The 20,884-nt window shown below is 42.6% G+C and overlaps 1 protein-coding gene across 1 annotated transcript in view; it reads right to left on the reverse strand.

The window, feature by feature from the left end:
- rcl1 (RNA terminal phosphate cyclase-like 1) overlaps positions 1-17,420 on the reverse strand; it is a 106,779-nt gene extending 89,359 nt beyond the window's left edge. The window contains exons 1-8 of the mRNA XM_080756529.1: positions 17,227-17,420; positions 16,246-16,317; positions 14,137-14,312; positions 12,863-12,937; positions 12,006-12,130; positions 10,257-10,382; positions 9,646-9,802; positions 46-149 (exon numbers count right to left, since the gene is read on the reverse strand). Of these exons, the coding sequence (XP_080612655.1) occupies positions 46-149; positions 9,646-9,802; positions 10,257-10,382; positions 12,006-12,130; positions 12,863-12,937; positions 14,137-14,312; positions 16,246-16,317; positions 17,227-17,362 (971 nt within the window). The 5' untranslated portion in view covers positions 17,363-17,420. The remainder of the gene's footprint in view (positions 1-45; positions 150-9,645; positions 9,803-10,256; positions 10,383-12,005; positions 12,131-12,862; positions 12,938-14,136; positions 14,313-16,245; positions 16,318-17,226) is intronic.
- Between the last annotated feature and the right edge of the window lie 3,464 nt (positions 17,421-20,884).

The following is a 20,884-nucleotide window of genomic DNA, read 5'->3' on the forward strand; positions in this document are numbered from 1 at the left end:
GCGTGTGTGTGCGTGCGTGCGTGTGTGTGTGTGCGTGCGCCTTACGTGTACGGGGAGAGAGGTCCCACTAAAGTCTTTGAGACGTCCTGCTGACCCAGGGTCATGAACAGCAACGCCAGGCTCTGATTGGAGGAATCGACGCAGCCACCCTGGAAACAAACAAAAAAAAGAGATGATTCATGGAGGAGGGGGAGGAGGAGGAGGAGGGGGAGGGTTGTGTGTGTGTGTGTGTGTGCATCAGCTTAAAAAACATCAACACCAACATACGTCACTGAGAGAGGCGGAGAGCTTTTTTTTTAGAAAGAACTCCGTGACCCCCGCGAGGACTAGTACTTGTTGTCGTCGTCGAGTGTTATCGTGTTTTTAAACCCATTCTGACCTGAGATCAGATTCATAACGAGGTTTCCACTGGACACACAATTCAATTCAATTCAATTCAAAGGGCTTTATTGGCATGAGAAAACATACGTTTACATTGCCAAAGCAGAAAGAACAAAACAACAATACAGCAATACAATCAAAACAAAAATGATGTACTTTGAAGGTCAGAATCTTCAATAGATCAACTTCTGTGTACCAAGATAACTCGATGCAGGTATAGTGCAGGAATATACACAATGATTAGTCTTTAGGGTGGTTGTGTTCCATTTGATATCCTTCTCCTATCACAGTAACTCACAAATCTTGCTGCTGTGTTTGCACATTGTTGTACTTCGCCCAGCAGATATGGGAGTTTTTTGTCATTGGTCATGTTTTCAAAATCTCCGTGTGTGGTTGTAATCTGTGGGAAGTATGTGTCTCTGATGTCTTGGTACAATGGACAGATGGTTAGGAAGTGTAGCTCGGTTTCCACTTCGTTTAGTGTGCAGTGGGTGCATAGTCTGTCTTCTCTCGGGATACAGGTCTGCCTATGACGGCCTTTCTCGATCGCGAGACTGTGCTCACTGAGTCTGTACCTAGTTAAGATTTTTCTTTGTTTTGGGTCGGTCACGGTGCTCAGGTATTCTGCCACTGTGTATTCTCTGTTTAGGGCCAGATAGCATTCTAGTTTACTCTGCTTTTGTGTTGCTTCTTTCCAATGTGTCAGATAGTTTTCCCTTTGCTGTTTTATAATTTGGTTTAGTCCAATGGGTTTTCTATCTCGTGGTTCTGTTTGTGTTTGTGCCCGGAGTTCCAGGGCCAGCTGGCTGAGGGGGCATCTCTCTAGAGTTTCACTGTGTGTGAGTGACACACACTGGTCTGATTAAGGCCTGACGCGAGTACCGATCACACAACATACATATCGTTGCTGTCGGGGGTGGAAAACCTCCTAACTCCATTTTTGATTTGTTTTGTGTGGCATAGATCAGTGCTATTGAACACCCTTTACGTCCGTGTGTCGTTTCGAAAATATCGGAAACCAATTGAAGAGTGATAATAATAATAAAAGTAATTAATAAAAGTGATAATAATGAAAAGTATTAAAAGAAATCGCTTCGGAAAAAAAACCTCTCAACTCCATTGTGACCCTCCAAATGTCTGCTAAAGCAACTAACTCCACCCCCCCCACCCCCCTCTCATGTAAAAATAATTGACAATATATTAAAAAAAAGTCACAAGACCAACTTTGATGAGGCCGTGTTGCTTTGTTTTCAAGATATAAAAAGGTTTTCGTACTTTCCTGGAATTTTTTTTATATTTTTCATATTCAACATTTTGGAGTTATGTGGTTTCTTCCCGACAGCAGGCAGATATATATATATATATATAAATAAATTTAAAAAAGAGGTCACAATTATTACATAAGTCACCTGATTGCAATTCATTTGAGCTAATCACATTTCTTTTGCATAACCGTTGATTATCCATTCATTATACCATGAATGGACTGAAATGTCATGATCACAGCAGACAGACTGACACAGAGGACCGTCAGAGGACAGACAGACTGACACAGAGGACAGACATACTGACACAGAGGACAGACAGACAGACTGACACAGAGGACAGACAGACAGACTGACACAGAGGACAGACAGACTGACACAGAGGACCGTCAGAGGACAGACAGACTGACACAGAGGACAGACAGACTGACACAGAGGACAGACAGACTGACACAGAGGACAGACATACTGACACAGAGGACCGTCAGAGGACAGACAGACTGACACAGAGGACCGTCAGACTGACACAGAGGACAGACAGACTGACACAGAGGACAGACAGACTGACACAGAGGACAGACAGACTGACACAGAGGACAGACAGACTGACACAGAGGACAGACAGACTGACACAGAGGACAGACAGACTGACACAGAGGACAGACAGACAGACTGACACAGAGGACAGACAGACTGACACAGAGGACAGACAGACTGACACAGAGGACAGACAGACAGACTGACACAGAGGACAGACAGACTGACACAGAGGACAGACAGACAGACTGACTGACACAGAGGACAGACAGACAGACAGACTGACACAGAGGACAGACAGACTGACACAGTAACGTTTCAGTCTCGGATACAGACGTGATAAATTAGTTCATAATCCCAAAACAATGCGAGTGGACCAGGGACAATCTTAACACCAGGTGCACCAACGACATACTACTCAACAGACAAGAAGTAGACCTTTATAATAAATAAAAATGTATAGTCTGAAAAGCCAGCGACGGTTTCCTTTCTCCGTGTGAACGCATGCTATATAATCACCTTAACTCAGTCTTCCCCCAGTATGTGTAGTCCCTCATGCTTTCCTTAAAAGCCATCTATTGCCTTTCCCTTCCTCTGTCCACATATCCGAGGACAGAAGGTCTAGTCTCAGGCATCACATGCCACCATGGTTAACCCATTCTGACCCGAGATCAGATTCTAAAAAATGTCTTCTACATCCTGACAGTTTTCCATTCTGACCCGAGATCAGATTTAAAAAAAAAATGTCTTCTATGTCAGTCGCTCTTCGTTTTTTCAAAAATAGCAGACCTACAAGCTCGTAGCGCGCCACTCGGTGGCGCGCTATGAGCTTGTAGATCTGCTATTTTTCAATAGCTAAAGCACGAAAATGGGTTCCCACCCAGAATGGGTTAACTCGCCAGCTATGCGACTCTGTGCACCCACTATGACACCCATTAAGACTTAGGGTGACTGGACACGCGCTATAAGAGAGAGAGAGAGAGAGAGAGAGAGAGAGAAGGGGAAAAAAAGAACAACGAACCTATAGTCGAGGGCCTTTTCAAACCATTCCTCTAAATTAGACTCATGTGTTAAATATGGACAGTGCCCTGGGCTAAATAGGGTCAATATCCTGTGGTGTTTGCGTTCATCCATTTTCCCAAGTTGCGCCCTATGTATGTGTGTGTGTGTGTGTGTGTGGCAACATCATGGACATTGTTGACAAGACGGTCAGCAGGAATATGATTCGATTACATTGATCATGTGGGGAAAAAAAACAACCATGGCAACATTGTCTTAGGAAAAGGCATCCATCCCATAGCCTGGGATTCTCACCTACAGTCACCATTTGGACTGGGCGGCTTTACACAATGTAAACAAATGACGAGTTTTCAACGCACTGCAAGAACAAAAGATGCAGCGACGCAAAACAACATGCAAAACATGAAAATACCAAAGTAAAGCCATAGTGGAGAAAAAAAAACATATTTTAGTAATACTACTATTCTAATGTGTATTTACACGATAAGTCAACTGCTCGGATGTTACTTACCATTACCAAAAGACGTGGTTATATAGAATTTGTATGAAAAAACACATATGCCAATTCCTTACATATATCCGTGGCGCTACGAGCTTGTAGGTCTGCTATTTTTAACAATTTAACTGTCAGGATGTAGAAGACATTTTTTTAGAATCTGACCTCAGGTCAGAATGGGTTAAAAGAACCGTAGGTTCCATTCAATGCTAAATGCAATTAATTGTCGCCAGGTTTAACCCATTCGGGGCGGGAACCCCTTTTGGCGTTAGCATCATGTCGTGCTTTAGCTATTGAAAAATAGCAACTAACGTCCGTCAGCACCCAGTCGTCATCCTGGGCTCACCAAAAGGGGGTCAAGACCGGGGCATGATGATGGGACAGACATCCTGACCGCCAAAAGGCTAGTATTTAAACCCATTCTGACCTGAGATCAGATTCTAAAGAATGTCTTATTACATCCCGACAAGTTTAATTATTAACCTATTCTGACCTGAGATCAGATTCTTAAAAAAAAATGTCTTTGATTTAAAAAAAAAAAAAAAAAAAAAGTCTTCTAAATTTAGACAGGTTTTCAGTCGTTCTCAAACTATATAAACCCGATAAGACCTCGCGGCGAGATCACATCGTCGGTTTTTTTACCCGTTCGATCGCATCGTCACGCCGTCTCAAATAGAACGACAGGGAATCTCATCTAGAGGTCCCATCCGTACAATCTGAACTATAGGAAAGTCAGCCTTTTTTGCTTCGATTGCCCCCCGACCACACGGAAAACACTCTACAGCAAACATTGAAAATCAATACCTTATGGTCAATTTAATAGCCTGCTTTTGAACCTCCCCTAACCTCAATATGTAACTGTTTTTAAACTCGCGTTTTGTCTCATCGTCTGCATAATATGTCTATGCCTTTACGTGAAGATGTGTTTTGTGTTTCATACCTTCGTGTCTTAAATTGTATTATTATCCCATTCTGACCGGGCACCCATTTTGGTGTTAGCATCATGTTATGCTTTACCTATTGAAAAATAGCAGATCTACAAGCTCATATCGCGCCACCGAGTGGCGCGCTACGAGCTTGTAGGTCTGCTATTTTTGAAAAATTCGAAGAACGACTGACATTTTTAGAATCTGATCTCAGGTCAGAATGGGTTCATCAGACCAGTGTGTGTCCAGTGGAAACCTCGTATGAATCTGATCTCAGGTCAGAATGGGTTAAATACTGTATGTAATCTCGTCGGCATTGGAAAAGAGGGAGAACTCGTCCTCAATTGCCCTTTTTCGAGAACAGATAAAAGGTTTCAAATCAATCTCACGAATTAGAATCTCATTTTGGATCTACACACGATTCTGCATGGGGTTAGTAGTGCTATATTTCTGTCACTCCATATGACACGTTTGACTTCGAAACGGTGGCATAGTTTGCAGGGCAAGTTGTTACAGGCTAATCCAAACCAAGACCTTTGCCAATTAGTGAGAATGGAAAGCCAAAAGCCGTACCGACATTGTCCCAAGGAAAATCCAACCTATACTGCTAAAAAACGGAAACCAAGGCAAAAGTACAGCCAACAGCACAACTCATAGATAAACAGCAGTGACAGTGGATATATATATATATATATATATATATATATATATATATATATATATAATATACTTTTCAATCAGGAAAGAGAAAAAAAAATCATATTTCCAACACTTACGTCAGCTCCCGATTTAACCGTCCGCGTTGTCTCTTCCAGAAACAAAATGTCCATCAGTGTAAAGTTCTCGTTTACTATAACCCCGCAGAGGACTGTACTGATTAACCCTAAAGCAAACACATGCACGCGTACTATTATGTCCTCAAAGAGGACTCCGGCACTTTTTCCACGGTTTCAGATTAACAACAACCCCCCCCCACCACCACCCCAAGCAGACGATTTCTCCATCTCTCTTTCTGGTGTCAAAACCATTTCTCCCCTCTCTTTTTGCTCCAATCCTAATCAGCAAGCCAATAATCACAACAACGTTTTCTTGGACACGACTTGAGGCGCTCTTCTATTTTCCGACCAGCCTCTAGTATCACTGTTTTTTTTAACAAAAAAAAACCCCAAAACAAAAAAAAACATTGGGAACCGGTTGAATGGATTTGAATCGACGACCCATGTTCCCAAGGCTTCTTCTAGGCAGAGAAGGTTTATAGCACCCCGCCCCTGGCGCAACGGTCTTAGAGAGACACCCAACACAGTTTCTCTTTCAGAGTTAATGAGCACTATACTCTGCCCAGGCTAACTGGACTCACATGGGCTCTTATGAGAAGAGGGGTGAGAGAGAGAGAGAGAGGCAGTTTGTGCAAACAGAAGTCACAGATCCACTGGCCGTAATTGAATACGTTTTGATAAAAAAAATGGGCTCTTTTTCTGTGTGTGTGTGTGTGTGTGTGTGTGTGTGTGCGTGCGTGCGTGTGCGTGTGCGTGTGTGTGTGTGCGTGTGTGTGTGTGTGTGCGTGTGCGTGTGTGTGTGTGTGTGTGTGCGTGTGCGTGTGTGTGTGTGTGTGTGTGTGTGTGTGCCGTGCATGAAATGACATGCACATTCACAGTCTCATCATAATCATATTACACTCGGGGGGGAAAGACACACTGCCCGCCAAGCACAATGACATAGCTTCATCAAGCCTGACCTAACTGTTCTCCATAGCCTACCACTTCCAACTCCTCAAATAGCAGTAACATTCCATCATCCGTCGAGCACTTTCTAAACATGGATTACAGAGTCTGACACATCGCCCCCACACATGAGCTTTATAGGCCTTTTAGCATTAGCTTTCTGTTAGTTATTACTAAATATTAAATAAGAATGTTCTTAATCGGTTTTGCCTGGTTAACCCATTTTTGGGGCGGGAACCCCTTTTGGTGTTTTAAAAGCATTATGTTATGCTTTAGCTATTGAAAAATAGCAGACCTGCAAGCTCATAGCGCGGCTACGAGCTTGCAGGTCTGCTATTTTTGAGAAATCGTGAAAATGTGGTGCAAATCTTTGAATGAATATTCTTTCAGAGCGAACGTTTTTAACTCAAATACAAGAACAACATATTTTCAGATGGGGGGGGGGGGGGGTCGGCGGGCAAATACATATAATCTTGGGGGGGGTCCTTGACGTGAAAATGTTTGAGAACGACTGACACAGAAACATAAGGGTTTTTCAGAAAACTGTCAGGATTTAGAGGAGACATTTGTAGAAATGGGTCAGGACAAAATGGGTTGAATTAAAAAAAAAGGTACAAATAAAATAAAAAAGGCTAACAAACTGAATGAGCAGATTTTCAAGCTCAATCACGTCATCGCTATTTTAGCTTGAAGAGTTCTGTGTAGAGGGGAAAAAGTAGGGGACATTGTACTACAGACCCCTGTGAGACAACGGGTAAAAAAATAAGTATATAAAGTTTAAGTGGTAACCATTACGCTACTTCATAATCTGAGATTATTATTTTTTTTAAATATATATATATTATAATATACACAGCAGGTATTTAGTGATGTTGCACTTAAAATCTCAATCCCATGCCTGGAATTATGAGCGTACGCCGATAAATATGCATAGCTCATTAGCACACCTTAAGTATCCAATTAAACGGCACCGATGTAAGCCTATCCTAACAGACTTTGCTTCCTTAAACCCATTTTGGGGCGGGAACCCCTTTTGGTGTTAGCATTATGTCATGCTTTAGCTATTGGAAAATAGCAGATCTACAAGCTCATAGCGCGCCACCGAGTGGCGCGCTATGAGCTTGTAGGGTCTGCTATTTTTGAAAAATCGAAGAACCAACCGACATAGAAACATGGCTTTTTTCAGAAAACCGTCAGGATGTATAGAATCTGATCTCGGGTCAAGAATGGGTTAACTCGTTTGAGCGGGTCAAAGACATAGAGGGACTCGTTTTTGGCATTCACAGCTGTGTCACATTAATGAATTGGATGTGAAACCACCTGACATCCATTGTGACTGGTGGCTCATGTGAGAGATGGACAGGGGGAGCATGTGTGAGTGAAAGAGAGAGAGAGAGAGAGAGAGAGAGAGAGAGAGAGAGAGAGAGAGAGAGAGAGAGAGAGAGAGAGAGAGCACATGTGTTCATGTGCTCTCTCTCTCTCTGCTCCGTTTTGTCTTAGAAACGAAAAGAAAAATGGCATTTGCTGCGGTAAACGGCAAACGCTGTCAGTAATATTGTACTTGTTGACAGTAGATGAAACTCCATACATTCGGAACTGTCCCTCGCCGCGGCCGCGACTTGGAACGCCGTCGGTTGAAATTATACTATGAACATTCCCGCATTCTGAATTCCTAGACGCTGTACAAAAAATTGCTCAATTCCATGGGCCGACTTCATCGACCATTCAATAATGTTTATAATCCCATTTTTGGGGGCGGGAACACCCTTTTGGTGTCTTAAACATGATGTTATAATTTAGCTATTGCCACTCGGTTGGCACGCTATGAGCTTGTAGATCTGCTATTTATTATTATGAAGATTGTCATGATTTAAGAAAACTTTTTTTTTCTTTATTTCGACGTCAGGCCTGACCCATTTTAGGCGGGAACCCCTTTTGGTGTTGGCATTACGTTATGCTTTAGCTATTTAAAAATAGCAGATCTACAAGCTCATAGCGCGCCACCGAGTGGCGCGCTACGAGCTTGTAGGTCTGCTATTTTTGAAAAAAAATCGAAGAGCGACTGACATGGAAGACATTTTTTAGAATCTGATCTCAGGTCAGAATGGAAAACTGTCAGGATGAAGAAGACATTTTTTAGAATCTGATCTCAGGTCAGAATGGAAAACTGTCAGGATGTAGAAGACATTTTTAGAATCTGATCTCAGGTCAGAATTATTTGAATGGGCATGCCCGTTTCTTCAACTTTTTTTCCTATATATCTGTGGTTCCCGTCAAGACAGTTCTCTCTCTCTCTCTCTCTCTCTCTCAGTAGCATTCCAGACGGGAGTTGCTGGTCATTACCGGAGAATGTGTCGTAAACAAGGAGCAGCGGGGTCTGCAGTTGTTGACCCGAGTCCACCGCGGTGTGTGTGCTCTGACAGGAGTTCATGTGGTCTGGGCCCTATCTAAACCCATTCTGACCTGAGATCAGATTCTGAAAAAAATGTCTTCTACATCCTGACAGTTTTCTGAAAAAGCTACGTCAGCCGTTTTTTCCGATTTTTCAAAAAATAGCAGACCTACAAGCTCGTAGGGTTAACCCGCTATGAGCTTGTAGATCTGCTATTCTGCGATTCGGTATAGACTCGATGCGAACGGGGGCGGGGGGGGGGGGAGAGAGGTTGCATCATTCTTTGCGTTATCTAATTTGCTTGCGTTTTTTTGCCTTCACATGACTATGGCTGTGTCAAAAACTGCATCAGGGGAACGTTATCATTATCAATGTGTTCAATTCATAAACTACACAGTGAAATATGGTGTTTAAAAAAAGATATATATATAATAATAATAATAATAGTTAGGATCATGCCGAGCTAAACGTGTGTTTATTCATTTTGAAGTATTTATATTAACCCATTTGGGCCCGACGTCGAAATAGAAAAAAAATCTGAAATAACTATGTTTCTATATCAGTGGTGCTCAATATTTCATGTCAAGGACCCCAAAAATGATATGCAATCGGCCACCGAGCCCCCTCTGAAAATATGTTATTCCAGGAACCCCCTCAGAAGCAAAAGAGTGGAGTTAAAAACGTCGTCTCTGAAAGAATATATATTGAAAGACTTGCGCCAATCTCACGATTTAAAAAACACTAGCAGACCTACAAGCTCCGAGTGCCGCGCTATGAACTTGTAGATCTGCAATTTTTTTCCCAAAATAGCTAAATTATAACATAATGTTTAAAAACACCAAAAGGGGGTTCCTGCCCCCAAAATGGGTTAAGTTGGGTAATTTTGTGTATTTTGCAGTATACCCACCCTATAGATCTCCTCCAGAAGGAGCTTGGCACAGCCCCTGCCCAGGTCCTCCGGCAGCACGGGGTCTCCCTGCCCCTTGGGCGTCGAGCACAGCTCGGCGCTGAGGAAGCACCCGTTCACAGTCTCCGCGACCAGGGTCAAGCCGAAGCCCGGAGATCTGGGGATTTAAAAAAGAAAAAGGAAAACGTCTAGCATTTGCGGATGTTGCCAATTCATTCTAGTTAACCCATTTTGGTGTTAGCATTACGTTGTGCTTTAGCCATTGAAAAATAGCAGATCTACAAGCTCATAGCGCGCCACCGAGTGGCGCGCTACGAGCTTGTAGGTCTGCTATTTTTGAAAAATCGAAAGAACGACTGACATACAGAAACGGAAAGCTTTTTCAGAAAACTAGTCAGGATGTAGAAGACATTTTTTTAGAATCTGATCTCAGGTCAGAATAGGGGTTAACTTGAATGATATATAATGAAAATAATATAAGCCGATGTGATGGTTCATTGTTATCGTCCGACTTCTGTCCTGCAGGGGAAAACGGACACGTGAAAAAACATATGAAAAATATAAAAGACATATTTTTTGGTTGTTGTTGTTGTTGTTGTGTAGGACCTTACTTGCCAGAGCTGAGCCCCTTCATGTGGTCTGTGTAGATGTAGATGTCTGGAATGAACTTGTTGAGGACGCTCCTGGCGGATTCCACCACCCGATTGGCCATCTGGGGCGAGACTCGTACCGAAAACCTGGGGTTTTGTACAGTCAAGGGGTTTAAATAATCCTCCAAAGATGAAGGGATGACGTGAAGTGACGCGTTGAGACTTTAATTCAGAAGGATTCAGCAGAGAAACGATATACAGAGAGCGAGGAACAAGGCCTCCTTGCCTATTCCAACAGCCCCATTCTCAGACAGTCCTTAATAGTCATGTAATGTCCGTATACGGATCTGTGTTAAACATAAGGGCGACACACAAATAAGTATATACCTTTGCTGACAAGCGTGGAGGAGTCAAGTCAGCTGTTACGTAGATTGACAGCTGCACGGATTAGACTGAGCACATTGGTGAGCAGAGAGACTTTACACATTTAGTGCCGGAAGTGCTTCAAAATAGGAGCTCTGGGGTGCCGGGAGTTGTCTGATCGCTTTTACTCTGAAAGCCATGAACCGGAAACACTTTCCTAAAAAAAAGTTGACTTTACAAAGTGACCTCACATCCCCGATCATTTTAATTTATACGATATATGATCCAAAAAGCGTTCATATTTTGCGGGAGAGAGACGGATGAGGAGCAGAAACGAAGCGCCAGCATATCGATCCATTCAGCGCCCTGGATTAGGAGAGACGAGTCATTCTTTCCGCCGCGCTAACATGGGAGTCAATGACAAGCTAATAATTGCACAGAGCGTTAGCATACGGCAAGAGAAAAGCGAAATGCCAAAAAATAACAACAAGAAAAATTCTGAATATTCTTATCTCGCCCCGTATCTTTGAGGGTGCGCTAGGACGTACACAGACGTCCATGGCACCTCTCGGTTCGAATCCTTATGACGAACAGGTGCGTCCTATATGAACTGAAACGGTTAATGGAAGGAAGATAAACACACAATAATGCATATATCTGGCACTGTAGTTGGCATTCTAAAATTCCCATTGCAGTAGCCGTCTTTGGTGGTAGCTAGTAGCTACTGTATGTATTAACATATTGTAGTTGTAGATGCTGTGGTCAAGCATATTAGGAGCAGTTCCTCTGAGAAAAGGACTAACAGGCAAACAAACTGATATACGAGTTCAAACCCATTTTGGGCAGGAACCCCCTTTTGGTGTTTCAAGTATTATGTTATACTTTAGCTATTGAGAAATAGCAGATCTACAAGCTCATAGCAGCTTGTAAGTCTGCTATTTTTTGAAAAGAATCGTGAAAATGTGGCACAAAACGTTTTTAACTCAAATCTTTGCTTCTGGGGGGGGGGGGGGTCCCCTGGAACAACATATTTTCAGATGGGGGGTCGGCGGCCAATTACATTGTATTTTTGGGGGGTCCTTGACATGAAAATGTTTGAGAACGACTGACATAGAAACATGGGGGGTTTTTTTTCAGAAAACTGTCAGGATTTAGAAGACATTTGGGGTTAACCCATTCTGAACGGGAACCCATTTTGGTGTTAGCATCATGTTATGCTTTAGCTATTGAAAAATAGCAGATCGAAGAACGACTGACATTTTTTAGAATCTGATCTCAGGTCAGAATGGGTTAATTAATCAGACCAGTGTGTGTCCAGTGGAAACCTCGTATGAATCTGATCTCAGGTCAGAATGGGTTAAGGAAAAACAAAAAAGTTGTTGCATTTAGTCATCGTGAGAAGGATACGCCATTCCTCTGATCCTCTTGATTTTCCCAGGGTCTGTCAGTTGGACCGGCCTGATGGTTCGACGAACAGGGCAGGTGAAGACCACCTCTCCGCCTCCGTTAGGGGCCATCCCTCTCTTTACAACCTTGGAGGCAGGGAGGGAGAAAGAACTCTAATCTTAACATATTGTAAATAACTGTACAGTATGAGAGAATCTCCGACGGAAACATTCCACAGAGGTAATAACATAAGCATAAAGATAGTTAACTCTTAGTTTGATCGACAGATTCGACACCGGGCAAGTTAACCCAAAACCCCTTTTGGTGCTAGCATTATGTCATGCTTTAGCTATTGAAAAATAGCAGATCTACAAGCTCATAGCGCGCCACCAACACCACCACCTACACGCGCTACGAGCTTGTAGGTCTGCTTTTTTGATTAATTATCGAAGAACGACTGACATCTAGAAACATGGCTTTTTCAGAAAACTGTCAGGATGTAGAAGACGTTTTTTTTTAATCTGATCTCGGGTCAAAATGGGATAAGGATGAGTTTGCCAAAACACGTCGATGCCTAAAGATGATTTTGTGAGTGCTGGTGGTGGTCCTTTTGCTTTATGAACTCTTCTGAGCCACGCAAGAGATTAAATAATTTAAACTTAAGTGGCGCTTGCATTCTTTTAAGTTACATTTCTCAGACATGCCACACAGAAATGTGTGTTGCACATACTACTAGAAGAACTTTCGCATCCATTAACTGCCTGGGAATTGACTATATGCACACCGAAATGCAAGACTAAATGACATAAATTATTATTACTTTTCATAACACACTGCGGTTAGGATAGCCACGACTGCAAGTGTCTGAAAATGCTCACCTTGATATCCATGCCCTCGCCATCAATGCCAAACTTCTTCATCAGCGGGATAGCTGTAAACTTCAGTAGATCGACCTTCGGGAGAAATAATTAGTGTAAGGTTGAGAAATGCCAACTGTATTGTTTAGATCAATTCAGTAATGGTAGATAGGTATTATATTATGGTTTACCCTCTCCTTTGTCCTAAACTAAAACTAATTTACGTTAACAATATAGCCTACATATTTTTTTTTAAAAGATACTGTAGGACACATAAAAGCATAGATACCTAAACTACCATGTTCAGTAACAACTACTTAGCTGGATGCCTGATCGATACCATTAGACTAACTAACTAAACTTGAAATGATCACAATAATTCTTGCAGTTTAAAAAAAAAAAAGGACATTCATGTTGTCAACTTTTCACTGCAGCGCTCTGTTTGGGTACGCCTGTCACAATTACTACATAATCATCTAATCGCAATTATGAGACAATCACAATTATTTCGCATAATAGTTTCCATGTTCAAAAAATGTTCATATATATATTTTTTATTTTTTTAATAGGAGAAATAGCAGATCTACAAGCTTTCAACATACCGGTAAGCCATTTTTACATGTTTTGGAAAGTATACAATTATTATTGAAGTTATAATCGTCATGATTTGCACTGTGCAATTTGTGATTATGGGGCAAATAAATAAAAAAAGATCTAAGGGAAATTTAAATTTGCATTATGTCCAATGCCAATTCAATTGTTAATTGCAATTATCTGTATGACAATCAATCATGGACTAAAACATCCTACTCGAGACAACAACAGCTCTATATAGAGCGTCGCAGTCCCTCCCCCTTTCAGAACGACGAGTGGCCCAGGAAATGAATCGCAATGCGTTTGGTCCCATAGGCATTTCGTGCTTTATTTATTTAAAGACCTTTGAAGCGTCGTACGAAGCGTCGTACGAAGCCAACAAGACAACACACACAATATTTTGGACCAAACAAATAATTACAAAGAAGAAAAACAACAAAAAAATGGGTTGTAACCTGCCGTTTTTTTCCTACTTTCTAATTCTTTAGTTTGGCCCGAAATATTGTGTGTGTCGTCATGATTTGTCGCGACAAGAGTTGGCTTCGTCGTACGACGCTTCAAAAGGTCTTTAAATAAATAAAGCACGAAATGCCTATGGGACCAAACGCATTGCGATTCATTTCGTTGTTCTGAAAGGGGGAGGGACTGCGACGCTCTATAGGGGAGGAGGGATTTTTTTCTTTTTTTAAACGTGTGCTCACCGAAGGGTCGGTGAGGTCGTTGGTGACTCCCTTCAGAGTGACCTTTAGAGGGGTCTTCATGAACGGAGCCAGCATGAGCAGGGCCTCCAGGTAGTACCCGATGGACCGAAGAGGGTTGCACTCATGCTCCACCGGGCCCCCATGCAGTAGCCCAGGCGTATAGCTCAGCACAGTACCTAGAGAGAGGGCATTTAGAAACAATATGATTGGGGAAATTCAGCAGACCCATTCTGACCTGAGATCAGATTCTAAAAAAAAAACGTCTTCTACACATCCTGACTGTTTTCTGCAAAAGCCCATGTTTCTGTGTCAGTCGTTCTTCCGATTTTTCAAAAATAGCAGACCTACGCTTTTTAATTTTATGAGTGGGACTCCAAGGCCACCGTACGCTTCGCTCTTCGTTCATATTAGCGTCCCGTTCACTTAGCTGTTAGCGCGGCAGAAAGAATATATATATATATATATATATATATAGATATACTAAGCGCTCCATTTCTGACTTCTCGTCCGCCTCTCGTTCAAAATATGAACGCATTGGGACAATTTAGCGACACAATGGAAACGAGAGAGGTAAGCAAGCTAAATATTTCCCCGGGCACCCCAGAGCTCCTATTTTGAAGGAATCCCGGGAATGATAGTGTTATAAGACCAGAGGCCGATTCTGCAAATTTGCCTTCTTAAAATCACACTTCATAAATGTTCTAAAAATCAACAGATGTACAAGCTGGGCAGCGCTGGCCACGAAGTGGCATGCCTGTGAGCTTGTATGTTTCACATTTTTGAATAGCAAACACAAACAACATCTAAAAATGACTGCACAGATGCGTTCTCGGTTTAAATGGGTTCAAGTTCCTTGTATGGAACTATTGGAGCTTGCACTTGCAGTCCCATGGTGGAAACCTTTTTTCTTTTCTTTTAATTACGAAATTTGTGTACGACATACAAACAATAGCACATAAAAATTAAAAGACAGGAAATAAAAAAGTAAAGAGGTCATTGGCGTTCGGTAGCAATAACAGAAACATGTTTACAGCATTTGAGTTATAATAGATGATGCAACTCATGTTCACAAGAGATCTGGCCCGCTACCTAAATATTCGAGCCATTTTCCCATCTTTTTTTTTGCCCCGTTCTGTAGCAATTGTTTCACATTATTGACAAATCGGGCCAATAGTAGGAGCTTTTTTCTGCAACCAGTTTCCTGTAATAGATATTCTTGCTGCTGAAAGTAGAATTTTAAGCAGATAGGAAACATCCTGCCTAAAGGCCTATTCATAGTCTGGATTTTCGGTGGTGTGGTGACCACCGCTCCGGTGGTGAGCTGACCACCGGAGCTGAAATAACGTTGAGCGGTGGTGAGTAAAAACAGAGAGAAGGGCTGGAGCGGTGGCGGTGGTTTGCTCTTCACCGCGGCTCGTGACGTCATGTTGTAGTTCGGTGGTCACCTCACCACCGAAAATCCAGACTATGTATGAGCCTTTAGTCCATCCAGGATTTGTCCAAGATACAGCGTTTCCAGACCTGAGCCGACAGCCGTGGCCGATTTCTGTTGTGCCTTGGTGACCCCCTGTGGCAGCACCGTGCCATCTCCCAAGAGACATAACCTTGGGCATTCTGGTAGTATCAGCCCCATCCAGTCTCCAAGTTTCCCCAGTACCTCTTTCCAGCATGGTAAGACCACAGGACATTCCCAAAAAGCATGTAAAAAAAAATGTACCATTTTCCCCTTTACATTTCCAACACCGTTTGTCTCCCACCAGTCTGTAAGGGCCGATTCATACTCCTATTTTAGAGCCGAATAAAAGTCGGTTCGGCGCTGTAGAGCCTACAATGTGACGTAATTTGAGGTTCGGGGGGGCGGGTACCGTCCTAAAGTCGTCTCTTCGGTGCTACTGATAATTTCTGACGAGCCGAAATAATTTCGGCACTACAGCGCCGAAACAGCGGTAAAATAGGTGTATGAATCGGCCCAAAACTCTCTTGACAGCGTGCAAATGGTACCAAATGGACCCACAAGGGTCCATTTGTATGCTGTCAAAGGGAGGTCCTTGACATTCAAGAGTTCGCTACACATTTGCTTGAAATCCAACTGTGGTACTATGAACTAACCTGTTTGGTTGATCTCTATTCTGGTCCCATTGGTCACTTTGTCCAGTAGTCTGATGAAGCTGGCCTCAAAATCTGTGTAGAAAGAAAGTAAGTGTTGTTATGTGTCAAGTCATTCTTCTTGCTATGAGTCTGATTTCATTGGTATCAATAAATAATCAATGGTCACATTGGTCATCACAGCTGGTAATAGGTGGGCACCAAGGAAGAGTCCCAAGGAAGAGTCCTTGGTGTTAAATTAAATTAAATTAAAAAAAAATAGGTACCAGTTAGGTAAAGTATACACTATATACGAATAGAACATGCTTGAACTTTCGACAATTAAGGTCTACAATAATTGTTGCAAACTTGCAATGGTGCATAAACAAACCGTTGAATGTATTACTTTAGATAATGTTTCTATTTTTTGACAAAATAGGCAAGTTTACATTGAGGTGCCCATGCAGATGTCCCCCAGTGCCCACCTGGCTGACCTGGTGGAATGCAAGGTTTGAGTCAGTCTGAGTGCCCCACACGGGCGGCCAGAGCATCCCAAAATGCCTGTTGCGTTTGTCCTCATAACGTCAACACAACACAATCCATGTTCAGTATTCATTCAGAGGTACAAAAATGATAGTTTATAAGACTGAGGAATGGAGGATGTTTCAATTTCACTGTCTGCGAGCCACCCACCAACACCATGCAACTGTTTGATCTCCACCAACCATTCGCCTTGCCTAGTATTCAATGCGTATTGAATGATTGAATCAAACAAAAACAATTATAACACCCCCAACATTTTTGCCGTGACAGGCGTCGTCCCGTTCCGAGCACATAACGTTACTTCCCCACATCTAGCGAGTCAGTGGGAATCACAACTCCTAACTGCGTAACAGCTAGCTTTAGCCGACATGCTAACCCACCACCAGCCCAGAAGAAACTGCGACGGACGGACGCGCCACATGTGGCGGCGGTGTTGTTTTGGTTGCTGGTGATGTTACTTACCGCGGAGCCCCGGGTTGTCGTCTTTAGACCGTATGTTCCTTATTTTCACCCGTTTCCCACTGATCGTGGACAACACTAATCTCTGCCTGAAGAAATTGCAGCCGTCGTATGTGAGCCCGTGGCTTGTTGTTGCCATGTTGTTGTTTCTGTTCTGACTGACTGACTGACTGGGGGATCCACGTGTGTTTGGCTCAGGGAGGATGGACCCTGGATGCCATCGCCCGGAGGGACGTTAACGCCTGATTGGCTAGTTCGTTGGCGTCGTGTGTGTGCGTGTGTGCGTGCGTGAGTGTGATATGATATACTTATTTTGCTTGTGTATTGATTGATTGATTGAAGTATTTATTAACAGTTTGCAGAATTACAGTACATTTCAAGCACAACTCAATACAAAAACTGTTCTGTTCTTCTATATAAATGTACAGTGTACAATGAAATTAGTGTACATTGTTACTGTAATAGTTTTCCTTCAGATTTCACTGCACGATAGATAGATAGATAGATAGATAGATAGATAGATAGATAGATAGATAGATAGATAGATTTCTCATTACAGTTATACATCAGTCTGGCAGAACCATTCAATATAACATTGGCCTATTTCATGCAATGCTATATCTTCAGTAGGCCTATAATCTATATCTTATATTTACAATAGTTTATCATCATGACATGGGCACCTGCATGTAATTACATGATTACTACAAGTAATCAGGAATTCAGGAAAATATTAGTAAGTAGAAATGTAGGCTACTCTCTCTGAAGTAGGCCATTTGATTGATTGATTGATTGATTTATGTATTAACAGTTTGCAGAATTACAGTAACATTTCAAGCACAAACTCAATACAAAGACTGTTAACTGTGAGTGTACGACCCAATTAAGCATTACACTTGTTTACAAGAGGGTCCACCATGTTCAATTCATCAAAACATTTAGAGACGTACAAATAGACACTTCCATAATAGTCAAAGAACAGTACAGGAATTCATCATAAAGGAAGCAAAAAGGGAAAAGAAACATATACAGTGAGGGGAAAGGGGGGGGGGATTCAGATTTTACGGGGGCCAGTTTCGAATTGCAGACGTCCGTATAGGTGCCCTTTGAGAGCGGTTTTGAAGGAGTCAAGGGATTCACATGTCTTAATGACTGTTGGTAGGGCGTTCCACATTTTGGTGGCATAGGAGCGAAAAGAATTTAGTTCCTTGTTTGTGACAAATCTGGGTTGTACATGGTTTGTTGCACTCCCTCTGGTGTTGTGGGTGTGGACTTCGTTAACATTAGTAGTGAAGTATTTCCTTATTAGCCATGTATGGTCTACTTGTGCGCAAGCAGAGCGCGCCATGATCGAGGTACACTCACCCAGGGCCGGATTAAAACATCTGAGGGCCCCTGGGTACTGAAACTGGAAGCTAAGTGAAGGAAGCACGCACGACTCCAACTTGTCTCCAACTCTTTGAACATTTTACCGGGTGCACGGTCAGGAAGTCACTTGAAGAAGGAGAATACCAGCACTCACGGATTAGTCCTTTTAAGGCACTTTATTTATTGTTTAATGCTGGTAAGGTATGCTGCAAAATAGGCAGCACAACAACACACGCGTTTCGGCGGCCTTCGTCAGCGTTAGGCCTCATTCACACGTACACAAGACACACTTGTGTCCTGTGTCCTCTGTGTGTCATGGGGGGGGGAACGGGGGACAGAAGACAGCCATGCAACAAGGTTGTGTCATCAAACCATGTGACTCCCATTGGAAATGCATTGAGGCGGTCATGACACGCAGAAGACACAGGACACAATTAGGTGTGAATGAGGCCTTTAAAACAACGGAAGTGTCACTTTTATACTGTCCGTCGGTGCGACACCATCCCCTGTCCGGGTCAATACGAACGATAAACATGCACGTGCGAATCTTTGTGCGCGCGTGCATAGTGTGCGTGCAAAACGTTTTGCCGGCATTTTGGGGCAGTTTTATGCTGTTATATTGGCCTATTCCTTGGGTTAGGGCAATCCCGCCGCAGAGACAGTTTTGAGTGTTTGTGTAAACGCAAACATTGAAGACAAAAGTGAGGACGCAAATTCTGATTGGCCGGAATAGAGACGATGTATGAGGAGGATGATGATGTGAGTGCCTCTCACTTCACACAGGTGTGATTTATTTATTTATTATACTTCCTAAGTTCCATTAAATATGGTAATTTTTACAAAAAGGTACACACAGACTCATTAAAATACAAACATTACGGGAAAGGGGGGAAATAAGGGATAAAAGCATTTAAACCAATCGCAGCCCTGATAACGCCACACCCGTGGTTGTGCTTCTGGGCCATGGGATCAGAGAGTATCTGTAAATAGAGGGCATTACCTAAACTATACACTAGATGGGGTGCGTGTAATATCTTTGGACAGATAGACCCGTCTGGCATGATTGAAACAAACTAGCCTGTAGAGTTGATGAAATGTTATCATAAGGATCACCATAAGTCACTGAACGGATATACAACATTATGCAAAACAAATAAAGGAACAGAAAAAACACCGGTCACATTTAGCGGAATTCTGACGTAATTTCTCTGGTCATTGTCAATGGCAAATATTGAGATGTGTGGGGACAAGATTTAGCCGACATTTGACCTGAATTCCCCTTTCATTGTCATTGGCAAATCTTGAGACGTGTGGGGACCAAAGCATGTTTATAGAAGGGGCTAGCGCCCCTTAATAATCACACCCATGTGAAGTGAGAGGCGCTCTTATACATCATCATCTCATACTAGCCAATCAGAATGCCCGTCGCCTGTGATTGGTTAGCTGATTTGCTCGTTTACATATGACGTATATTTTCCCTTCAATGTCAATGCTTAATTTACATCATATTTAGCGGAATTTTGACCTAATTTCTCCATTCATTGTCGATGGCAAATCTTGAGACCCGTGGGGACAAGATTTAGCGGACATTTGACCTGAATTCCCCTTTCATTGTCATTGGCAAATCTTGAGACGTGTGGGGGCCAAAAGCTGTATATAGGATGGCCTAGTGCCCCTCAAAAATCACACCCGTGTGAAGTGAGGGTTGCTCATCGTACATCATCATGCCTCATCTCGTACTGGCCAATCAGAATGCCTGCTGCCACAAATTTACGTCATATTTGGCGGACATTTTACCTAAATATGAGACGCTGTATACCTCAAAAACAGTTAAAGAACATGGAGCTTGCCTCATTTTGGACACACCTTGCTCTCAATGAACGCATTGATAAACTAAAGACCTGGAGGCGTGATCAATGGCTCTTTGGCCACTCAGAATAGCCAAATGGCATTGATCACGCCTCCAGGTCTTTAGTTTACTCAAGTTAGGGAATAAGACCTGGTCCTTAAGACACGCAAAATACAGCCCTATAGAGTCCCTATAGAGCTTAACTTTTAAACAATGATTGTTTCACAGCTCCCTGGACAGTGCGGGCTCAAGTCACAGCTGCGCTTAAGTAGGCTTCCACAGGCCGGCCCTCCGCTTGATGATAGGCTCACGGTGACGAGGTGGGCAGGTGGAAGGTGAAAACCTTCCTCTATACAGCACAACAGCATGTGACTGATAATTTAAATAACCAAATGACCATAATCACCCGATTATGTAACAATATAGCTTTTCTTTTTGGGGAGG

This window comes from Protomyctophum bolini (genome assembly GCF_963924005.1).
Source record: "Protomyctophum bolini genome assembly, chromosome: 22".
NCBI classification, from domain to species: Eukaryota; Metazoa; Chordata; class Actinopteri; order Myctophiformes; family Myctophidae; genus Protomyctophum; species Protomyctophum bolini.